This window comes from Parus major, chromosome 1 (genome assembly GCF_001522545.3).
Source record: "Parus major isolate Abel chromosome 1, Parus_major1.1, whole genome shotgun sequence".
Lineage (NCBI taxonomy): Eukaryota > Metazoa > Chordata > Aves > Passeriformes > Paridae > Parus > Parus major.
The window spans coordinates 4,409,830-4,432,852 of NC_031768.1; the positions used below are offsets into that span (position 1 = coordinate 4,409,830).

At 44.2% G+C, this 23,023-nt stretch overlaps 1 protein-coding gene across 6 annotated transcripts in view; it reads right to left on the bottom strand.

Annotated features, from left to right (window-relative positions):
• PRDM15 (PR/SET domain 15) overlaps positions 1–21,518 on the bottom strand; it is a 35,294-nt gene extending 13,776 nt beyond the window's left edge. For 2 of the 6 annotated variants that reach the window (XM_015640108.3, XM_015640103.3), the window contains exons 1-13: positions 21,440–21,517; positions 17,698–17,744; positions 14,403–14,496; positions 12,069–12,222; positions 11,097–11,349; positions 9,858–9,983; positions 7,392–7,490; positions 6,389–6,616; positions 5,631–5,766; positions 4,414–4,595; positions 3,693–3,787; positions 2,826–2,913; positions 1,954–2,121 (exon numbers count right to left, since the gene is read on the bottom strand). In XM_015640108.3, coding sequence (XP_015495594.1) covers positions 1,954–2,121; positions 2,826–2,913; positions 3,693–3,787; positions 4,414–4,595; positions 5,631–5,766; positions 6,389–6,616; positions 7,392–7,490; positions 9,858–9,983; positions 11,097–11,349; positions 12,069–12,222; positions 14,403–14,496; positions 17,698–17,734 — 1,660 coding nt within the window. In that variant the 5' untranslated portion in view covers positions 17,735–17,744; positions 21,440–21,517. Of the gene's footprint in view, positions 1–1,953; positions 2,122–2,825; positions 2,914–3,692; positions 3,788–4,413; positions 4,596–5,630; positions 5,767–6,388; positions 6,617–7,391; positions 7,491–9,857; positions 9,984–11,096; positions 11,350–12,068; positions 12,223–14,402; positions 14,497–17,697; positions 17,745–21,439 lie in introns of those variants that run through there. The other 4 variants (XM_015640122.3, XM_015640114.3, XM_015640129.3 and 1 more) reach the window with 4 other exon arrangements.
• Between the last annotated feature and the right edge of the window lie 1,505 nt (positions 21,519–23,023).

Below are 23,023 nucleotides of genomic sequence, written 5' to 3' on the forward strand. Positions count from 1 at the left end.
CATCAAAAAAAAAACAAAACAAGAAATAAACCATGGCTTTCCATTCCAGCCTGCAGGCCTTTTCAGGAGGAGACTGGGAAGAAGAGTGAAACACTGGTGTCGTGGTTTTAAAGCAGTAACTAAAAGATCACTAGAAAACTTACTTGTTTTTTGTTGTGAGATATGGATTAGAACAAGAGTAAAACAGGTTTAAAACTTAAAAGGAACAAAGAAAGTTTATTAACAAAAACTACAAGAATAAGAAACCAGAATAAAACTTTTAGAAGCCCTTTTTTCTCTCTAACTACCTAATGATTTTCTTGTTTACATGACAACACAGAGACAAAAAACTTTGGTGGTTAAAACAGTCTTAATTCTTGTTATAGTTTTTTTATCAGTTCCTGTAGGCAAAAAGAAGTTTTCTTCTGTTAATTTATGGAGTTTTTTACAAGAAAACTATTTTTTTCACAGGTTTCTATTTTTTTGATGCTAGCTGCTCAGAAATTCTGTCATCAGTTTTTTCTTCTCATTTCATATCACTCTGAGGTGTGTTATGGGTCAATGAGTTTAAGGATGAGTTATTCAAAGGTAAAAGTTTTCTTTATCTGTTTTTGTGAGTTTCTCTGGAAACAGAAGTGGTTTTTTTTGCTTCTTAAAGGCTACAAATCTTTAACTACTACTTTTCCCCCCATGTTCCAGCATCTCACAGGATCACAACTACTTCACTATTTACTCAAAATCTACACTTTGAAACACTCCATTCTTTTCAATATACTCTGTTATGAATTAAAGGAGTTTTTTTCAGAACACTACTGTTCATCTCTATAGTTTTAACAGAAAAATATTTTAGCTTATCAAAGCATCTGCTTATTTTCTCTTCCCCCTCTAAAACTTAATTCCTTTTTTCACTGTCTTTGATAGTTTATGGTGTCCCCAACTGGGAAAGGCCTCAATGCAGGGTTTAATTGCTAAGAAAAGGGTGATTTCTAAATTAAAAGTGTGTTTTAAGAATATCGAAGCAGTCTGCCAAAGTGATGGGTTATGGCTTATTGGTTACCAACAACTGTACAGTGTCTGTACAACTGTAAAGTGTCTGAAAACACTTGTCAAAAGCATTTTTTGTCAGCACCAGGAAACAGGCAGATGTCATAGATCTTGGCACTTCAATCTGGTATCTGGCACAGAAATTCACCCTCACTAAAGAGAGGAGAGGAGGTCTCTAAGGAGAGATGCAACCATCCAGCATCACGCTCAGAGAGGATTTCAGACCTCTTTCTCTGCTACTTTCAAGAGAGCAGAGGGCTCCTGCTCTTCTTTGACAGCTAAAAGTGAGACACTGCCAGTGTGATACAGCCCCTTGTCCTCTGGTTCATGACACAAAATAGACAACCTGGCTGCTTTTTCTAAAAATCACTTTTGGTTTTATCATCTAAGCCACAAACCACATTCTAATACATGTTGAGCAATGTACCAATTTTTCCAGTCTTTGAGTACCTGTAAAATCCTTAGATGTTTGAGATTTTGAACAGTAAGCTCTCATAATCTCTTTTTCATATATTCTCAAATGTTTCAAAGATAACATGCCACTGACACTGTATTTATATTGTAGTCACTCTCAGCTGTACACAGCAAGTTAACTCTCTGCCTTCAGATTTTCAAGTTACCACATGAATTTTAAAAAAAACGAAGAATAGGATGCAAAGGAAGAAATATATATAATTAAAATCAGCCAGTCTAAACTGCTGCATAATAAGCCATGCAGCTTATGGCTATTAATAGCTCTGGATCCACTACTGTTATTTTTCATAAATGTCACCTTTTGCTGAAACTTGAAACTCTTGATCAGGCAACTGATAATAAAAAAAACCCCAGCCAACATCTAGAAGAATCTAAAGCACACTATCATTTCCTTAACCTGCCCACCTCCACTGCTGTTTCAGGAGAAATAATTAGGTTGATCTGCAGTAAATTTACCTTCCAAGTGCCGCCTTTGATGGTCCAGCATGACATCCTTCCTGTAGAACATCTTATTGCAGATCTCACATGCAAACTTCTTATCCCCGTGTTTTTTCTTGTGTTTTGAAAGGTTGCTGTTTGTAGAGAAGAATCTGAAACACATCTCACACTGGAATGTCTTGTCATCTGTAAGCAAGAGAAACCATGCAGCTCTTTACAGCTGAAAACAGGTTTTATACTTTTGTCAGACAGGTGGCTCTTCTGTTGGATCTGGGTTTTAAACATGTAAACCATCCCTGTGCTCTAAGGGAAATTATCTGGGTGATTCTGGACTGAACATTGTTGTGGGGCCATAAAAGTAACCAGGATGTCATTTTCTGAGCATAAGATCACAGTATAAATAATGAGTAACCACAAGGGATGGCTATGGGAGAAAAACAGACTGGAGTGATACTAAGATAAAAAAATTTAGAGACTACTGCAAGTATAAAGCTGGAGAAATCTGAAGAAAACTGTAATCCCAGAAAACTGCAAATTACCACTAATACTGTTCCTGTTTCCAGTTCCTCTGTTTCAGAGGAGTGAGGTGGAACTTAGTTTCAGGGAAAAAAGTTAAACAGAGATGATAACAGATGATTCTCCTGCTCACCTGTGTAATACCTTCACTGGTGTTTCCTTTGTTCACAGATATACTAAAAAAAAGCTAATTCCTAAGTGGATGTGTTTCTCTACAGATTATTGGTTATACTTTTCTTATAAAAAAACCAGGTTGCTTCTTGTGATGATGACAAAAACCTAAATCCCTTCTGTAGTTTCTCTGCTGAGATGGATTTGGGGACATCTTCCCAGAATGGAGCAGAGATGCCAGAGGAAGAGTTCTCCATTCTCACCTGTCCTACAGTTGTGGAATTCCAATGCACTCTCTATCCGAAAGGCCTTTTCACACGTGGTGCACTTGTATCTGTACTCACTGTCCACCTGAGGGTCACAAACAGGAAAAGCCAAGTCACATCTGACAGAGAAATTCTAAACCTTGCACACCTCTTCTGTTTTCTGTTTCCTTTCTAATTTTTATTCCTTCAAGAGGGCATTTAACTACACAGTGGTGCAAAATTCTGATGCTGTATCATCCTGCCACATTCCTACATCTGAGCTATAAAAAAACCCCAAAGACTATGCTCATGTGAGGATGTAGCAGTCTCCCTGGTATTCCCCTGGTCTAACACAGACACACAATGTTTGAGAAACAAGCTGTGACCTGACTCATCTTCCAGAAGAGATGGCAGCAATCTGAGGGTTAAGGACCCTGGTGCCAAGTAACAACAGAAATTTTCACTAATAAGGTGCCACTACAGGTGTGTTTAATATTTCTATGGCAGCAGCATCCAAAGGCAGAGTTCACACATGAAAGCAATGATAAGTGGGGAGAAATTAAACAGGACAAGCAAACAAGAATAGAACAACCCTATTTAGCAACACAGCTCAAGTCAGATGTCATCTCTGTATCATGCAGGTCCACTAACTCCAGCTTGTCTTTCTGGAACTGATGCCTGAGAGCAATTTTCTATAGGAAAAGGGTTTGCACCTGCTCAAAAACACTTTTCAAATTCATCAATTATTCTAAAGTAAGGTGTTACATCCCCTCTCTGTCCTTTCTCACTCACATGGGATACCTGCTCACATGGAGCTGCCCAGCTCACACCTGGAATCTCACTGTGCCTTTCCACATAAACCCTGCAAGAGCCATTTCCACTCACTTCGTTCCTGCTGTGCTTGTATGAAACGTGCTGCTTCAAGCTCTCCTTCCTGCTGAACAGCTTTGCACATTCCTCACATTTAAACAGTTTGTCACCTGAGGGGATCAATCCAGATGAAAGGGAAGTAGTCAGTGATTGATAATAACCAACTCCAGGCAAGGCAGAGGAAACCAAAGCACAAGCAACTGCAAACAAACAGTCTAGTGATGAAAAATTTAGTAATTCAGGAGATGTAACCAGTGGATTTTAACCATTTCCAGCAACTTTGGTTTAGTTCCCCCACCCTTTTTCACTGATGATTTTTTCATTGAACTATTAGAATAGGACACAGACCCCTGGAACTGCAGATCACAGGTGGAAAAACACTCACCTGATATTTTACCCATATTACAACTATGTTACCCATGTGCCTGTGAAGGTGGGGGTGATATTTATGTATATATTTAAAGGCAATAAGAGCTTTGGAAAAAACACCACATCCTTGCCCTCATTTAAAAGATGATTCAAATTTTAAACAGTTTTAACTTCAATTTTGCACTGTTGTCTTCTCATGCTTTGGTCTGAAATATTAAAATAGTTTCCTAGAGAGACTTAAAGAAAGAAAAAAGCAAACCCAGCTCTCTTATAAATATCCCAATACCTAAAACAAGCCCTGCTGTTTAACTCAAAGGTGGAACCAAGACATAAAATCAATGCCCAGGCAAGGGAAAAGCCAACCCACCATGAGAACGGATGTGCCTGCTGAGGTTGCTGCTGTTCTGGAAGATCTTACTGCAGATGCTGCACTGATAGACCCTCTTGTGCTCCCCCAGCTGCTTTATCAGCTTCCGCCGAATCCCGTGTCTACTGGAGAGAATTAAACTTCTTTTGAGGGACATGGTGTTTTGGTGATGAGCAAACCTACTGGATTAGAGAGAAAGGCAGGGACTGAAAGCTATCCCACAGGTTGCAACAGAGTTCCAGCAGCTGGCAAAAGCCAGAGGAGTGTTCAAGTCAGCTCCTGGCAGGAGGGAGGGGGCCTGGATGGAGCTTCCCAGCTCCAGGGTGCTCCCCTGGCCACCCCCTGGAAGCTGCAGATGTCACTCACTCCAAATTTTCCTCACCCAGAACCACCAAGGCAATAATCAGCAGCAGAGATTCTCTTTGCAGGCCCCTCAGAGGAATAGAAAGGATCTGTTCTGCTCTGAAAACATCAGCACTATCTCAGCTTAGGAAGCTTGGCAGCCCCCACGTAAAAGCTGTATTTGGGCAGAGGGCAGCAGGGTGCCAAGCAGCACTGTGCCATTTCCCAGCACAACCACCTGCTGAAATGCCTTTTTCACAGCTCTGTGTCTGCTAGGGTCTTCAATATATACCATTACTAGCTAATTCATAAAAATTGAGTGCTCTGTTATACAAAAAGAAAATTCAAAAGGCCAATTTTACCAAGACAAAAGGACATAAAAAAATCTGAATTAATCATGTGATTCTTAAGAGCCTTCCTGAGGATCTGTTATATTCAAGTTTCCCCTCCTACTGCTCCAAATCTAGAGTATCACATGCAAAATCAACATGAAGTCATTCATGAGCTAAGATGAAAAGCAAGACTGAATAATAATAATAATGATTAACATATTCTGAAACAAAAAAATCTCTTTGCTTGTCTTATCACTAACATTCAATGGGAGTAAATTTCACCTTGCAGCTGCAAGAGGCTTTTGGAAACACACTGAATAAAAGCAGTAACATGATGAAAAAAGAAATTTTCATTTATGTTATGTTCCAAAATCCTACCAGTGTATAAGTGGCACTCAAAATCACCTCTTGAACAGCAGCAGCATCACACAATTTTATGCTGATAAAAAGAGCATCTGTGGGCCCAGAAGTTGAGCAGAACTGTTGCATGCTACATCATCTAAGCTACAACTAAGAGGAAATTCTGCATCCCAGAACACTTACTTTGTCACTGAGCTGATGCTGTTTGTGGTGCTGGGCATCTTTCCTAGAACCAGATCCATAATCCTCTCATCTGGAGCTGGAGGCAGGGCCACATCCTCTGGAGGGACCTCAGTGACAGCATCAGCCACACGTTCCACTGCACACACACCAAAGAAATAAATACAGCAGTAATATGGACAGCTGGAAGTAAAACTTCAAATTTGTTATAAGATGTGGCACAGGACAAATCAATTGTCCACAAACACATTCAAATAATCATAGACCAGTGTGGGTTGGAAGGGACTCTTAAAAATCTAATCCAACCCCCTGCCACGGGCAGGGACATCTCACCTTCTTCTAACTTCTTACCTTTCCAAGCCATTACTGAAGGGTCAGTTGACCAAGCATCATGAAATTTCCTATTAGAACATCTCTTCAAGGAAGGTAAAGCCCTTTCTAAACTAAACTTGAGGTAGAGAGAGAAAGATTTGTCCTCTTGAGGGTAAGGATGCTTCCTCTCCTTGCAATTCTCGTAACCACTACCCTGTGTTTCTCTGGGGCTCTGTACAAACCATGACAGAAGAATGCAGGTGACTGAGTGTGGGTGCTGCCTTCAAGGCACTCAGAAATAACTAACAAAACTTGTAAATTGGCAGCTTTAGTGATCTAACTAAAAACCTCCCTCTTGTCTCTGCTGCTTTTTTGACCTTTCTGTAAAGGCATCGTCACAGATGTACAAGCAGATATATTGCTTAGCATCTTCTAGATTTCTGTTTTACCTGCAGAATCTTTCTCTTCATCAATGATAAGAGGTGTTTCTACTTTTGTTGTTTTGGCTTTTCTTCCCCTCCTGGCCTTTCTCCTCGAGTCTGTGCTGGCACTGGCTGCATCACTTGCCACTGCTTGATCTGCTGGCACAGCCTCTGCTGCTTTCTCTGCTTTCTCAGCATCATTTTGGCTGCTTGGGGGGGCACATTTGGCTTGCTCCAGGTGACTCAGCAAGTGCTCTGGGTGGATAGGGAAAAACAGGAGAGTAAGGAAGAAATTATCCTTAAAATATTCAAATGGAACTAGCTGAAGCCCTTCTATCAGGTCCATTTCACTTTGCAGAGACTTCAAATTATTTCAAAAGCAGTCACAATACCTTCATAAATCAAAGCCTACAATTTATTCAAGAGTCCAAAGAACTGAATTTTTAAAGAGATTTGTTGATATCACAGTAAAAAGTTTGTGTTTCTAATAATGGGTATGTTTTTCCAAATGCCCAAGTTATTTACTGACCTAAGTCCCCTTTTCAAAAATTGATTCATCAAATGGCCAAAGTTCCAAAACAATTTTAAGTCCTTCTGAAAACTGCATAAAAAAAAGCTGCAAATGAAATGCAGAAAAGATATATGTACTTCATTGCCCTTACTAAATCTGTGCCTCAAATACCAGATGGACAATATCACCAAATATAACCTGGCATCACTGACCTTTACACTGCTCATGCAACTCCCTATCCTTGATTTTCCTGACAGTCACATCATCTTCTAGACCACAATTTTATTTCTTCTAGATTCAATATCACAATTATTTGTCCAGAGACTGAATGCTGCCATGGTCAAAACAACCAAAATATCCCTGTTCTACCTTCCCTAGTACTCCTTTCCTTAAAGGAATGGGAAATTTAAAACTTTTATCTTACTGCACCATGGATGGTGTGTGGCTTCACTGCTGTGCAAGAGCAGAATTCTGCTGATGGTCCTCACTGCTCTCACATGGATTTCTAGCACTTCCTACCTGTCAGCAGCTGGGGCTCTTGGAAAGCAGATGAACACACTTTACACGTCCACTGGTTGGGCTTTGCTTCTGCTGTTCCACTGCCTTCTGGAGTGTTCACTAAATCACAACAAGAAATACTGAAAAGCTTTGAAAATGGGAAGGTGGTAAACCCCTGTAGCTTTGTTTATCTTGCAGTACCTCCCTGAGTATCACAGGGTACAATTTAAGCAGCAAGAAGCCCCTGGGGGCAGCTGGGACTGTTACAGGATTCTCCAACATGAAGAGCTGAACTATAAGAAGATATAAATGATGCCAGGAGAGAATATCAGTGCCCCTGTAAAGTCCTGAGGGTTCCTTTATCACATCCTAAAGAGCTGTGTTCATAAAAGGCATGGAATAAAGCAATTTTTAGCACCTTTAAAACCAGAGCTACCAGTCTTCTTCTGGGTTAGCTGAGGACAGAGGCAGGAAAAACCTCCATGCTCTCTGTGAAGGGCATTGCAGAGTAAGAACATTTAGATTAATGGAAGTAAGGGTGACAACAATGAAAACTCGGGTTTGAGCAGTTTCATTAATTAGATGTGCTAGGAAATCACCATACTAATACTTTAATTAACACATCAACTCAAGAAAGATAAAGAAAATGAAGAAATTAGGGCAAAGATGAAACTGGAATAAAAAAAAAAATAAAATAGAGTTACTCTGTTCACAGTCCTTTGTATTTCAGTCCCTAGATGATATATTTGAATTGTCAAGAGGATCTGATAAACTTGGACGGATTCAGAGATTTTTTTGGCACAGAAAAAGCTGAATATCCCACAGTGTACAAGGCTCCTCCTGCAGAGGAGGAGGATGACACTGAAGTCAGGGTAAGTGAATGGCAGCACAGGGAATTCACATTGTGCCTCAGTTTCTGCCACAGATTTCCTGGATGGTTGTTACATGTCAGCTCATCTCTCTCTGCCTGAGGACTCCATCTGAACAGTAAAGTTCTTCCTTCTTTTCAGTGCTGGCTCTTAAATAAAGGATTCTCTGAGGCAGAGGCTGTTCCCTGCTACAAGATACATTCAACACTCTGCACTACAAAGGTGTGATCTCATCCATGCTGCAGTAAGTAAATTATTAAGAAATGATTTGGCAAAACAGCAACAAAAATTCCTTCTTCACAGGCTACATAAAGAACTTCTTGAGGGCTCTGTCCAGAAGGACAAAAGCAGCAAACCAAGATTCTGTGTAAGCTAACTGTGCCTGACTCTGCACTTCCCTTGCTCCTGGTTTGTCAGGAAGAGTCAGGTCCTTTTTAAGTTCCCACCTCCTCAGGCTTCCAGGGCAGCTGCAGGGCAACCTGGCTAACCTGGAACCACAGATCTGACAGCTGGCAACTGCTTGGTATGACTTGAGGCAAACAGAATCCAAAGAAAAAAAATTTGTTTTGGAAACACCAAAAGACTACATCAGTGGGAACACCTCAGGGTTCCGAAAATATAAGAGGCAGCATTTTGTTTCTACTGAAGTTGGACTTTAAGGCAGTAGGGTGAAGGAGGTAGATGGGGCTGCTCCAGTTCATCATTTTACCTCTGGAAAAACCAGTATTGCCAAACTGGAAGACAACTCCCCAGTCACCTTCACATGTTAGCTGTGACAGAACCCAAGATGACAAATGGATCCTCTGATCAATTGCTCTGTACACGTCTGCAACAACTCCCCTCCTTTCCTCCTGGCTACTTTTACTATTAATAAGCAAATTTAGGAAAATAACCTCTCAAAGAGCAGATCTAGAATGGTTTTCCTTTGATCTTGTGTACTCTGAGTGTACTTCTTGAAATCTGTGTTAAGTGGGTTCTTAATTTCACTGCTTCATTTTACAGAGACTGGGGAGGGGGAACTGCTTTGTAATGAATCCTTGGGACAGAGCTCCTATGACACTACCAGGTATTTCCTCAGCCATTTGTTCTTTGCCAAGAGGATATGTACTGCTTGTAAGTTTATTTAAATTTGAGTTTCTGTAATTTAGAACAGTCTGAACTCTAATAGTGGCATATACTGTGGTATTATTGTAATTTGGGGATGGCCAGTGTTCTTGTCATTTCCAAACATTTGAAAGGTTTTCTTCTAAGACTTGGCCTGATCAATTAATTTGTAATTTGAATTACTACACTTTGAATAGGCAGAATGAAGATTTTCTTGGGGACTGCCCCTACCCCAACACTAACAACTTCCAAAGTCAGGAGCACTTGTTGTTTTCATGAAAATAATCTGCTTAAAAGCTTATTGGCCCCTCTGTCACTTTTTAACCTGTGTATCCACTTTAAGCATTGTGGCCATGAAAATTAAAAGAAGAACTCAAGCTTTCAAATCCTCTCTAAATTAGTATTTGCCAGAAGTTATACATCCATAATACATGTGTAGGAGTGTTACACCTAACATCTCTGCAGACCTGTATCTGTTCTCCATCTCATTTAAGAGCACTGTAGTTTTGCATACCTGCTGGATCAGCTGCTGGTATGCTGGATCTCTTGGTTTTTTTATGGGGTAAGACAGCAGATGAAGGTTTTGGAGAGACGTTATTATCCCCTTCTTTATCAGATTCCATTGCTACCAAGGATGTATCTGTGAAGAGGAAAGAGTTCATCTTCTTTACTGCCCAGACCCTTTGACTCTTGCTCTGTGCTGAGGGCAGTAAACACAATCAGAATGTTTTATTCTGTAACAGGCCTGCAAATAACATCCCCATGTAAAATTTCAACCAGGGCATTCTTATACCTGAATTTCACCCACTGTGCCTTAAATATTCTGTGAAGTGCTGAACAGAGAGAGCAGGGCATACTTCAACAGTATTTTTAAATACCCATAACCCCATAAAAATACATGAACAGGTTAAACTAAAGAGGGAAAAGATTAAACCTCTCCGTTAATACCAACTGGAAACATTTCAGAGTTCAGAAACATGTCGACTGCACTGATTCAGCTGTAGCACTCTGCTTAGGATAAAGGGCAGCCATAAAGCTGACACTGGTGGCAATGGCCTCTCCCCAAATTTGTCACCACAAATTACACCCAGCAGAGCAGTTGTAACATCCAGGGAGTCTCCCAGCTCAAGAGCAGGAAGAAAACGCCCTTGCAATGCTAAAGGATCTTGCCTTTCAGCTGTAGAAATGGAAAAGTAGGAGAAAACAAAGGGAAAAACACTGGAACTTGTGGCAATTCTAATTCAGATTCTAAAAGATCTGCTTCCTTTCTTTCCAAAGCACAGCCATGTGGATCTTACTCTAGTGGGTCCCATGTGAAGCTGCTTAAGACAAATCTGGCATTTTAGAACTGTGGAACAGTTCTGTACAAAACCAAACCATTTTCACTGCAACTGAAGAACAGCTTTTTTAGCAAATCTGCACACAGATTTCTCTGATAATTGAGCTCCTTTGCTGTTCTGCCCAGAAATGCTTTTGATACAGCCACCAAATCTTTAGTTAAGGACTATTTATCAGGTTTGTCCACTCTGAAGAGGCTGAATCACTAACTAGGCCACCTGTTTTAAAAAACCTGCCTGTATCATGGTGAAGAATTTACACTTTCTTCTCACAGGGCACCCACATGTGCAGGCTGGCCTGACTCTGCAGGATAAGAGCCTACTGGACAAACAGCACTGTCAACTCCAACAGCCAGGGACTGTCAGTCCCTGCCAGCACTGGGCCCTTAGGAAGGAAGAAAGGCCCCCACACATACCATTGGCAACACTAGTGACCTGCTTCAGCACTGGCTTTTCCATTTTTTTGGCGTAAAAAGCTGCATACCACACTCGCAGCTCAGTTCCTGGGGGGATGTCCTGGCAGGTGGTGAAGTAAATGTCATTGTCATGCTGGAAGGCAGTTAAGTTTTGATGCTCATACTCAGTGGCTGGGCGCACCATCATCATCCAATTGCAGTCATCTTCGTTTGTGGTGTCAAAATACACCAGGGGACCTTCCTTCTGGAACACCTGCCAAGGAAAATGTGCACAGAATAAAAACTCTGAGCAGTGATACAAAGTTAAGGGAAAAAAAAAAATATTTTCTGCTTTTACAGTGGTTTCTTTTCAATGGACATCAGGGACGAAGCAAGCCTCAAGTCTTGCATCCTTCACTTAGTCACACCTTCAGATGAGACAGACAACCAGAAGCAAGATGGGAACAGACTGAACAAAATCATCCCAAGAATTCTTGCTGTAGCCACTATTTTTTTCCCCAAAAATTACTGCATACATAAGTGGAAGGGTATCCAAACAGCCATCAGCCCAAAGCACATTTCTAAATCTTTACTTCTGAGTTAGGTATTAGTGGAAACAAAGACTGAATTCCATTCTTAATGTGGCATTTCTCCTACCAAAACTTGTCAAGAGAGGAATAAAACAACTGCATGACAGGGAAGAGCCACACTTATTCTGCATGTTCCATAAACCTAATGCATATGTGGCTCATTAGGGAAATTCAATCAAATTGAAGAGACTCATTAAAATAACTGAGCTTCTAGTTTGGTTCTGCTGTTTGTTCCTTGCCCAGAGAATGTTTGTTTAGCTCATCTCTTACAGGGCACACCTAAAAGATATTCCAAATAATCCCCCTTCACATATCTTTGTTTCCATAGTGTTAGACAGCACTAATTCATCACAGGGAAAACTGACTCCTTCCTATTTATTGCTTTACAAATTGTGTGTTTTACCTTCAGGGGAAAAATTGATTCTTTCTCCAGCTTGAGAACTCTCTTGGATTCAAAGGGGCCAAACTGGGTACGTTTCACCAGCTGAGTCAGAGCAAACACACCCTCAGTCCCATCCTCCAGTTGTCTTATCTCCAAATTAGAAGGCAGAGATGATCTAAAAATTTTAAGAGAGAATTGAGAAAAAATAAATAAATCACAGAACTAATTAGGTTGGAAAAGACTTCCAAGATCATCAAGTTCAACCTTTGGCTGAACACCACCTCGCCCAGTAATCGTTATGCACTGCAGGAGCCCATGGAAGAAAGAAGTCAGCATTAAACACAAGTGTTTCTGTGTTCCTAGCCTCTCTCTTTTCCCAAACAAGTTTCATGAAGAAGAACTACATGTAGTAAATACTGTTACTAAATATATTACACAGAGAACATCTCCCCAAAATTTTACATGACTGACCCCACCGTATTGGTTTTACAGACCAAATGCAATTCTGGTTTTTTAGGTCTGTGCTAATAGATGAAAAGCTAAAAACAGTCAGACAGGCTACTGACTATCCTGTAGAGGTTGACAGTGGCAGAACTGCTTTACTGCCTAGATAAAGAGAAATACAAAAAACAGGCAATCATAGTAATAGCAAAATAAAAATACTTTTTTGTTTGAAATAGACAATAAGCAGCGTTAGAGAAGTTCAGGAGATGTTTCTCAACACTTCTAACCATAAAGCATCCATTTTATCTTTTCAGTAAGACAGAGGGAACAACAAACATGGTTAAGCAAGCAGACTGTTTTTAAAAGATTCATATCCAGCTTGTGGTTAAACTTGCCCTCAGCCTCAGATAACTCACTTTCAGCTACTGTTCCCCACATTATAAAGGCTGCAACTAAATTTCTTCTTTTCTTATCTTACCTGATTTCAGCTGAAAACTCTTCAGGAGAATAAATACATTTATCTGTAAAGAAGTCAATTTTAAGCTCTGCCTTAAAGTCTATGGTCCAGCAGCCCACACTTCCACTAGGGAAAACTTAGCATTTGCATATTAAAAGGAGACTGAAAACCAGTGCATGCACCATATTTGCAAACATTCCCAGCTGGAACATCTGGACCTTAAAGTGTAAGTTAAAAAAATAGCAAAAAGGTAGGAAATAGTAGTTTGTCATTAAATGTGTGCAGTACAAACTAGAGACTTACTGCACTGCCCATTTTTTATTTACAGTAAAAGCACCTCCCTCACCAGCTTTGATTATTCCAATAATTATTTTTAAATTTTTAAATTACCCTCAAGCACCTGTAGTGTCAGAGCTGTTAACCATTAACAGCTGCTGGAGGGGATCATCCAGGGCAGGTTTCCAGGCACAGGAAGGCAGTGGAACTGCAGGGAAATTCCTTTTCTGGGAAGGCCCAGAAAAGCAGGGACACTCCTGCACAGGTGCAGCCACTGTACTCATGGGACACCAAGAGCACCCTGCCCTGGCCAAGGGGCTGTGGCACCCACGTGGCAGATCCAGCACATCAGCATTTGTTACAGAATGATGCTGGGAGTACACAGCATGGCCTACACAGCCAGGATGTGCCAGACTTGCTGCCCACGTGCCTGTGACTTCCCAAGAAGAAATACAGAAGGCCTGCACACATTATGTAACATATGAAGGCATCTGAACACTTCTCTTTTTGGATCTGTACTACACCTTCACAATGGCTGGTTCTTTTCCTTAGCCTTACATTCTACACCTTAATATGAATTTTGCTGACAGTGCCTGATTGTCTTTCCCTGTAAAAATCATTAGTCAGTGTTGTTTTCTCCCAACTAGACTGAGTCTATTTGTTTCTTTTGGCAAACATGAGTGTTTCTGCTGCACTGTCACAGATTTGCTGACAGAACTATTACCCCTAATCATTTACAAAGACCCACAATAATGAGAACAACTTGTTTTGCTTCTAAGTGGAGGAATGAGAGAGTTCATACACATGAATGAGAAATCCTCACACACTGCTCTGCAATGAATCCGATGTATCTAAGGGGGATAAAATTGGCAGGTACTCAACCACGACAGAAGTCATCACCCCATCTGGTACCACCTGACTTCTTGCCAGAAACCTCAGCAAAGAAAACTAGTCCTGATGAGCAGCAAGTTATTTTTTTTGGCTTCAATTCAGCGCAGCACTTAAGTGTGTGCATCAATTTTTCTATTTAATCAAGGCCATGTGCTTTCCATAGATTTCTGTCATCCTCTGGGACTTCAGTTTCCAGCTTTCAGCGTGACATCCACTGAACAGCAAATATGCTTTAAAGGACTAGCATGGACATTGTGTTAGTCAGGATTAACACAAACATTTCTTACCTTGCCCTGCTCAACACAAAGGAGTCTTTGACTGTCACCACTGGGCCCAGCTCAGGACACTCTGAATCATGGTACTGCCCACAGTCCTCGCACCCTGCAAGGAACCAGACAGAAAAGGTTGGTGGAAAACACTTCTATAAGATAGTTTCCTCCCTCTTTCAAGAGAAAACCAGATACAAAATACAAAATGCAAAATACATAGGTAGAGGGGCAAGTGTTTATTTATATTGCTTAAAAGAACATGAATAATTGAACACCGAGTTGATAGCTAGCACCTGCGTAGGTGAGATAACACACACTGTGATCAGTACCATCAGAGGACAATTGTATAAATCCTCTCTCAAAGAAAATAAATGCCTTACACCCACAGTAAATATTCTGCTTCAAGATAGCATTGTTCTTCAGATAAAGTGCTGCAACACGTAGCAGCTAAAGAAAACGACATCACTGCCTTTCCCAGGAGCTGGGCTGTTATGAACAGCTTGGGTATTGTGGTGCTTCCAGTGACAGGAGGCACAAACCCAGAACCAGCAGCAGAAGTGGCACAGGGCTCAGCAGGGCACCAGCATGTCCTGGGAGCCCAGATCTGCCTGGCCACACACACTTCTCACCCCCAGGGCAGGACAGAGAGCTCCCAGGTACCTCCTGCTGCCCTCCCAGACAAGTCAGCTGCCTGCACAACACACACTGGCCAACTAATTCACTGTCAGCTTAGCTAAATTAACTTTTAGCTTAAGTGGCTGTAAATTACCCAGAACTGAGTGGTTCCTAAGAAACAATTTTCAGACGAGGATAATTTGAGGCTTTCTAAAATAAGCAAACTTAACAGGATTCCAAATGCTTATACAGTGCTTCACTGTGAAAAAAATAGCTGTCAAACTGCCCTGCCTGGTCAGCTGCTGACACAGCTTCAGGAGAGATCATCACACAGGAGTTATATTGCTGTGGGGCCTTTTACATCTGAGCTCCAAACTTACAAGTGCAACTCAGAAACCCCAGAAAGTGTCAAGTAGAGGGTTGTTACACCTTTTTTTTTGGGAAGACATGACAAATGCCATGTCATTCCAAGGTATATCCCCTCTGGCAAAGCTACTCTGTGCTCCTAACTAGAAGCCTCTCTCCCCACCAGGTTTTCATCCCAGTGAACAAAAGGACTTCTAAAACAAGGGATTTCAAACTGCTTCACATTTCTTCTGGCAACAAAACCAGCTTAGCAGTGAAAAAATACATTTATTTGACGAACAGCATTTCTGGCTGGTGCAACCCCCAAGCCTGGTCACTGCCTCCTGTCGAGCTGTTTTTGCTGGTTTCTGGTGAGCCAAGGAATGAAACAACCAGCTCTTCACATGATTTTTCAGCAGAAGGGATTTCCCAGCCTGGCTTGCTGTACAACACCACAGAGTTACTGTACCAGAGGAAAAGATCAATGGCCAAGTGCTACTCACAGAGCACCAGCACCAAAGCTCAGCCTACAGCTCTCCTGTTTACTGTTCCACCATTCCCCTGCTGCTCCAGGTGTGCCTGTAGCCCAGGCTGGCCTTAGTATTACTGAAATAATCTGGGCTAAAAGCAGATTTCCCAAACCAGAGAGGGTGATGGAGCCACAGAGGAATGTGTAAACTGGACTGCTGAAAAGAAATGGACTGTCATCCACAAAGGGTTGTCATAAGCAAGAGGACAGGAAGGAATAGCCTGAGTAACAGCTTCTCCAACAGGCTTTGCTGTCCAAAGGAAAAAGCACTTTGTCATTTTCCTTATCTCTTGACTGCATCAAGGTACTCCTCACTTCTGCAAAGATAAGCCTCTGAAAGGTGCAGAGAGCACTGCCCACAACTACAGGCAGGAATAAGGCACACATTCCTCTCACTCCTTTGCAGGGGAACATGACAATGACATTGTGTGGCACAGCTCAATATCCAAGGAATCCCCTACCGCAGCCATCCCCAAAGCTGTTACACTTGCCAATGTGACACTTTCAAGAGAGAAACACAGGAGAAACACAAAAACAAGCATGGGAATAACCATAAAATACCCCAGGGAGACTACATTCACACACTTAATAAAAAAAAATAAATTCCAAAATTCTCTTGTCTATGAAATACATATTCAAGGATGTTTATTATTGGAAGTGCAGCATGTCATTTATAGCAGCTCACTTTTTTGGAACATAAGCAGTCCCCATATCCCATGGGAAAAACTAATTGCAGAGAGCACAAGAAAAAGCTCAAGATATTCAGTGACCACAACCCCCACTGGAAGGGAGAAAAGCATGTTGCTTTATACCTTCTATCAAATTAGGAGTGGCATCACATTCCCATTCTTTCTGCTGTCCACCAGAATCTTTTTATGAAGGGGAAAATAAGGTAACCACTATTGGTATCTGCATCTCAGTAAAAATGCAAACTGTCAACACTATTTTTGAAGGAATAGGGTAGAAGGAGAAAATTGAACTTTCTGATAGCTGCCATAAATGCAGCTGTGGAACTATCACAGGTAAAATACTGTGGATCCAAAAACCAAGGATGTGCTCCATTCTGCTCCACCCTGTCTGGACCCAGAATATCTGGGCCCTCTCTGCTCACACCAGGACCATACATCCCTTAACTCTTTTCCACAGTGACACCAGGTCCTGCATGTCCAGGCTGGAGACAAAAGAGAGGATTAATGTGAGACCCAAGCCCACCAGCCAAGCTCCAGCAAGGGTGGGACACTGCTCAGCCTGGGCACAGCTCTGCTGCAGCCTCTCCTCACCACCACCAAGCAGGGGCCAGGATCCCAGTCACAGAGCCCAGCCTGGCACTCAGGGTTACACACAGGGCACAGCAAGAAGCACAGTGAATGCCACAAGTGACACCTGCCAGGGCAGCTGGTGCATCCTAAACTGGGCTTGTTCTGAAAGAATTAAGAGTCTGCCTGCCGCTGCTGTGGAGGTGCAGATCCCCAAGTCAGGCCAGAGGTCAGAGTTATCCCCAGACACTCCTGGCTGCTAGAGCTGGCTGTATAAACAAAGGGCTTACATGAGTGTTAGGCCTTCAATCTCACTCACTTCAGCCATGAAAAAGCTGTGCTGCTAACTCACGTTCAGAGGTTTCATTGTGTGTCTGCCAACAGTGTCAGAAAGTGTATGCTTAAATTACACAGCCTCCTCTCTACTCATCCATTAGCTGTTTGAGCCTTCTTTACATAAAGCAGTTTTTCTAAATAAAATCTTAAGTCTGGTTTAGGCTTTAATTTGAAGCATTCTGAGTAGACAAGTCACACACAGTGAGAGTTAGATCCTTTTCCTAATACTTACAAATAAACACAATCTCCTCGGTGCCATCTTCAGCCATTTTCTTAAACCTGCCAAAATACAAAAGACAAAGTTAGTTCTGAATTGACTTTTACTTTCTGTCTCATACAAACATCCCTTTGTGAAGTAATGATGCTGACTGACCCAGAGTCCACCCAAACACATTAATGTCCCTGCAGGAGTATCAATGGAAAAATAAAGAAATTAAAGTTGCTATAAAGCCCCAGAGACTGCTGTATTATTACACATGTTGCAGACATCACTACCAAGGAAGCTTCAATGTCTGTGGGTTCTCAGACACTTCTCTGTGAGGAAATGCTGTCTCCTGCTGTTCCCCATCTCTGACAAACTTCCAGCCATCCCTACAAAAAGCTCCTGTGGAGCCTCAGAACATGCAGGACCAGAGGACAATCCAGGTCAGCAGCAACCACTGCAGGAAGGAGGCCCAGTGCAATATTTTATTAAACTGTATCTTTTCCAGAGGTAAAGGTATAATGTGGTACTGAGCACCAGAAAACCTGGGAAAATAAAATCCTGCCTCTGTCACTGGCCTTCCATGAAATGGTAACTGACCAATTTGATTTCACAGTTAAATAAGGTTAATCTATATTCACTTCATTAGTGTCAGTCTGTATTAAAAACTTGCATGAACGCTATTTGCTCTCAACAATTAAATTATGGTTGGCAAAAAGTCTGATTAAGTATGGCTAAGCCCACAACACAAGCAAGACCTAGAAGATAGTTTTCCCTTTTCTATCCAAAAAATGGTCTCCTCCTCAAATAAGCAATTTTCCCAATGCCCCAGAAGAGAGGCAAAGCAACACAAAGATCATGACCCAAGTCTGAGAGAGGAGGCTGCAAAACAGCAAGTGTATTGGCCAAGAAGAGGACAGGAAGGACTAAGAGCCTGAATCTGTGAGAGGGAAACATGACACACTAAACTCACAGAGCCCTGTTTGAAAATAGATAAAGCATTTGCTACTACAGCAACAAAAGCCAAGCCAGAAATGTGGGAGCACAGCCACTACTCAGGATCAGGACTCTTCAAACACTGCCCTTCCCAACTCCACCTGTCAACAGCAGGATCCCTCCCTAATATTGCTCCAAGGGATGAACACTCCCCATCCGTGGCACAAGCTGAGCCTTTCTTGGCTGCAGCTTTTGGGGACTAAGCTCAAATAACAGATCAAAAAAGCTCTTTTTTTGTTTCTTTTTTTTGTCTTTTTTTTTCTCAGAACAAAAAAAATTTATACGAAAGTCCAATGCTGAGCACAAACAGCAATTCAGGAAATTTCCTCAAAAGCAACAGGTATTTAGGGGAGTCCAGGCACAATGCTGCAAAACAAGTGGCCTAAGTTGATGTCAAAAATGGTTTGGTTTGCCTTTTAACCAATACTTTTTTTGGATGCTTTGCACTATTTCAAGAGGGGTATGCCCAGCTATTTTTAGATAGTTTGTGTCCTGACAAGACTTTAATCCTAAATACTGCTGAATTAACAAATAACAGCCTTGGTCAATGGTTCAGGGGTGCAGTGCAGCCACACCACCAAAGGCATTCACCCTCCAGGACGCTGCTGTGTCGCATCCTTGGCAAACAGCAGACTGGGGACAAGTGACATTACAGGAGCAGCAGCTCCGTGTCAGATGAGAATAGCAACAAAGGGGCGGAGAAATCATCAGCGTTCTTCAAGGTGATGGGGAGGAAGCGTGAAGAGCCCTCACAGGTGCCTCTCGCAGCCTCAGCGATCTGCATTAGCGCAGTTCCATCTCTGCAGCAAGGACTTTCCGTGTTCTGCACATCACAGCACTCCTGATCCATCGGCACCCCTCGCTCCCAAACAAACACCGGGACCTGCTTTACAATTCTGATTTACACCCTCCTCACCCATGCGCTTTAAAAACTCCTCCTCCCCGATCTCAGCTGCACATCCCAGGAGTTTGTGAAATAAACGACACGATGCCAGCTGGTAAACAGAGTCACGATGTGCCACTCACATGATGGCACTGAAGACAGGCTTCAGAATTGTTTTTGCCCTCATCTGCTGTTGCTATGGGCCACGTCTGATTTTTTATTTTTTTTTTTCTTTTCAAACATTTGTAACAGAAAAATACTCCATATAGTCAACTCATCCCACTGCTCCTAATTCTGTTCTTGTCTTGCAGGAATGATCAAAGCTTCCAGGTATTTTTTTTCCATAAAACAGCGAGTAATCATTAGCGGTCAATAATCAGAAGAAAAGCCACACACAGGAAATTAGACCAGGTACAAAGCCTAATTCTGATGGCAGTAAAAGAGCATAAATCATTTTTTTTTGGCTTGTATAATTAGATGGGTGATTTTTTTGCCCAAGTGTAGAACCACACAAAAATGCACAAAAATTCTGGCTACAACACAGGCCTCTGAGCATATCTGGAACTTGAGGGGAACACAAATGATGACACTGAGGAGCTGCAGCATCACAGGTACCTGCTTGCAGCCCATGATGGGCAAAGATACTGTCAGGGAACCACGTGAGCTGTAAAAATTTAAGAACAGCTGTAAAATCACATTTTCCCCTTATAAACTCCCGATGACAAAAATCAGGCTCAAGTGCTAAGTTGAGCCATTTTGATCTTGCTAATGGGTTTTTTAAAAAGTAGGTCAGAAAAATTAAAAGAATGCCTGAAAATCTGCACTCGAACTTAATGATCAACAAGGCAGAATTAAAGTTACCCTTTCTTCAACCTGAGAATGGGTTTCTATGAGTGTGAATAACTTGAGAACACAAGCAGATGGGTGCTGCACTTATGTATGTGGAAGGATACGCTAAAAACCCAGTTTTCCTCATGATGTAGTAGAACTTGTTGTGCTACCACTCAAAAGAATTGCAGAACAAACTACGGTGAGGCCTCATATTTCTTTTAAAAAGAAGGCTATTCTATCAATTATTTTTGAGGAGGGAGACGATTTCTAGGCCAGTCAGGGGGGCATGGGGAAACACAGCAGCTGGCGGGGTCTGTGCCACCTGCCCTTCCCAGCACTTCCCGCGACCGCGTGAAAAAACTACACGCAAAGTTTAATGGCCCTGAGCAGAGAACGAGCGTACTGCAGAAAATTTCACGTGTGCGAAGCCCCGCAGACCGCGGCTCTCCTCCTTTTGTCTCCTCGGGCGCCCACCGCACCCTCTCCCAGGGCACACGCCGGGGCAGGGCGGCATCCCCACACCTCCCTCCTCCTCCTCCTCCCTCTCCATCACGCCCTCGCACCTTGGAGCTCCCACCCCCCTCCATCCCCAACCCCCTGCGGCCAAGCCCCGGCGCTCCCCGCTCCCGGCCCCGCATCCCCGTGGCCGCGACGGCTCCGTGCCCTGCCCGGCCGAGCCCGCGGGGATCGCCCCGCGCCCGCCCCTCAGGGACCGCGCCGCCGCCGCCGCCCGGAGCCCGTCGGGGCCCGGGATCCGGGAGCGGCTCCGCCGGGTTTTGCCTCGGACCCGCCTCGCCCCCTTCGCTACCGCCCTCCCGGGCGCTGTAACAAAGAACAGGCGGCCTGGAGGAGGCGGCGGCGGCGGAGGAGGAGGAGGAGGCGGCGGGGCCGCAGCCGCCGCCCCGGGAGCGCTCGGAGCGGCCGCCGCGCCCGCCCCGGCCCCGCCGCGCGTCCCGGGGAGCGGCGGGAGGAGCCGCGGCGGGGCGGGCGCGGGGGGTCCCGGGCGGGGGTGGCGGGGAGGGCGCGAGGTGCGGCGGGAGGAGCGCGGGGAGCCGGCGTTACCTGCCCTGGGAATGGCCAGACCCGGATCGGATCCGCGCTCCGGGTTCCGATCCGCTCCGGAAACCACGCGCCAGCGGAAGCCGGCGCGGGCGGGCGCGGAGCAGGGCGGGAAGTGTAGTGCGGCGGGGCCGGCCCCGGCCCTGACCCCCGCCGCGTCCCCGCCTCACAGCCCCGCCGCCCGGGGTGCCGCCACCCGGCTCCCCTCCCGGGCGGGCCCCACGCCTGAGCCCCCGGAGGCCGTGGCGGCGGCTCCGGGCCGGGCTGGAGGCGGGCGGTGGCCGCGCTGAAGGCGGCCGAGCACCCGCGTGGCTCCCGCCGGGTTTCCCGTCTGCTCCCGGGCAGTGCCGGCCGCGGGGGAAGGCGGCCCGGAGCGAGCTGGCGCAAGGGTTGGCAGAAACAGAGTCACAGGGTGGGTTAAGTTGGAAAAGACCTCCAGGATCATCCAGTCCAAGCTGTGAGCCAGCAGCACCTTGTCCATCAGACCGCGGCACTGAGTGCCACGTCCAGCGTTTCCTGAAACACGCCCAGGCGTGGGGACTCCACCACGTCCCTGAGCAGCCCGTTCAATGTTTAATAATCACATCACTGAAGAAATTCTTCCTAATGTCCGACCTGGCCCCCACCCTGGCGCGGCTTAGGTCATTTCCCCTCGCCCTGTCCCTTGTTCCCTGGGGGCAGAGCCCGATCCCCACCTGGCTGTGCCCTCCTGTCAGGGAGTTGTAAGGAGCAGGAACATCACTCCTGAGCTTCCTTTTCTGCAGGCTAAACACCCCAGATCCCTCAGTCGCTCCTCAGAGGTCTTCTGCTCCAGATCCTTCCCCAGCTATGTTGCCTTTCTCCAGACAAAAGCCACATCAGGCACTCAGTGGGCTTTTGGCCCAAGCCCTGGCCATGTACAGAAGCACCTGAGCCTCCTTATCCAAGCCAAACTGAGGTTCAGAGCTCCAGGATGAGAGGACATAGTCTCAAGTTGCACCAGGAGAGGTTCAGGTTGGACATTAGGAGGAATTTCTTCACATAAAGGTGATCAGACGTTGTCAGGGGCTGCCCAGGGAGGTGTTGGAATGTCCATCCCTGGAGGTGTCCAATGCCTGGACGTGGCACTCAGTGCTCTGGGCTGGGTGACAAGGTGGGGATTGGGCAAGGGTTGGACTCAATCACCTTGGAGGTCATTTCCAATCTAAATGATTCTATGGTTCCTAAATCTCACATTCTGGCATTACCAGGATCTATCAGCACCCAGCCCTGCTGTGCCTGCCAGCACAGTCATTTAGAGGGGGTTAAATCTTCAGGTTATTCCACCACTCCAGGCAGTGACCAGGGTAAGAAGCACACAGGCTTTTTGTATTCAAGCAAGATGCCCCATTATTTTGCTCTGCTGAGAAGTGTTGCCTGCAGTGGAGTCCCCCCAAAGCCTTATGCAGTGCTCCCTGCCACCACGGTGTGACAGGTCAGCCTTCACAGGCAGAACACCCTTGGACATCAAAAGGTGGTGGGAAGCTAGCACCAGCTCTGTTTTCCCCAGGGAATGTGCTCCTCCCACATCTGGCTACATCTTTAACAGCTGGACACAGCCAGGGCCTT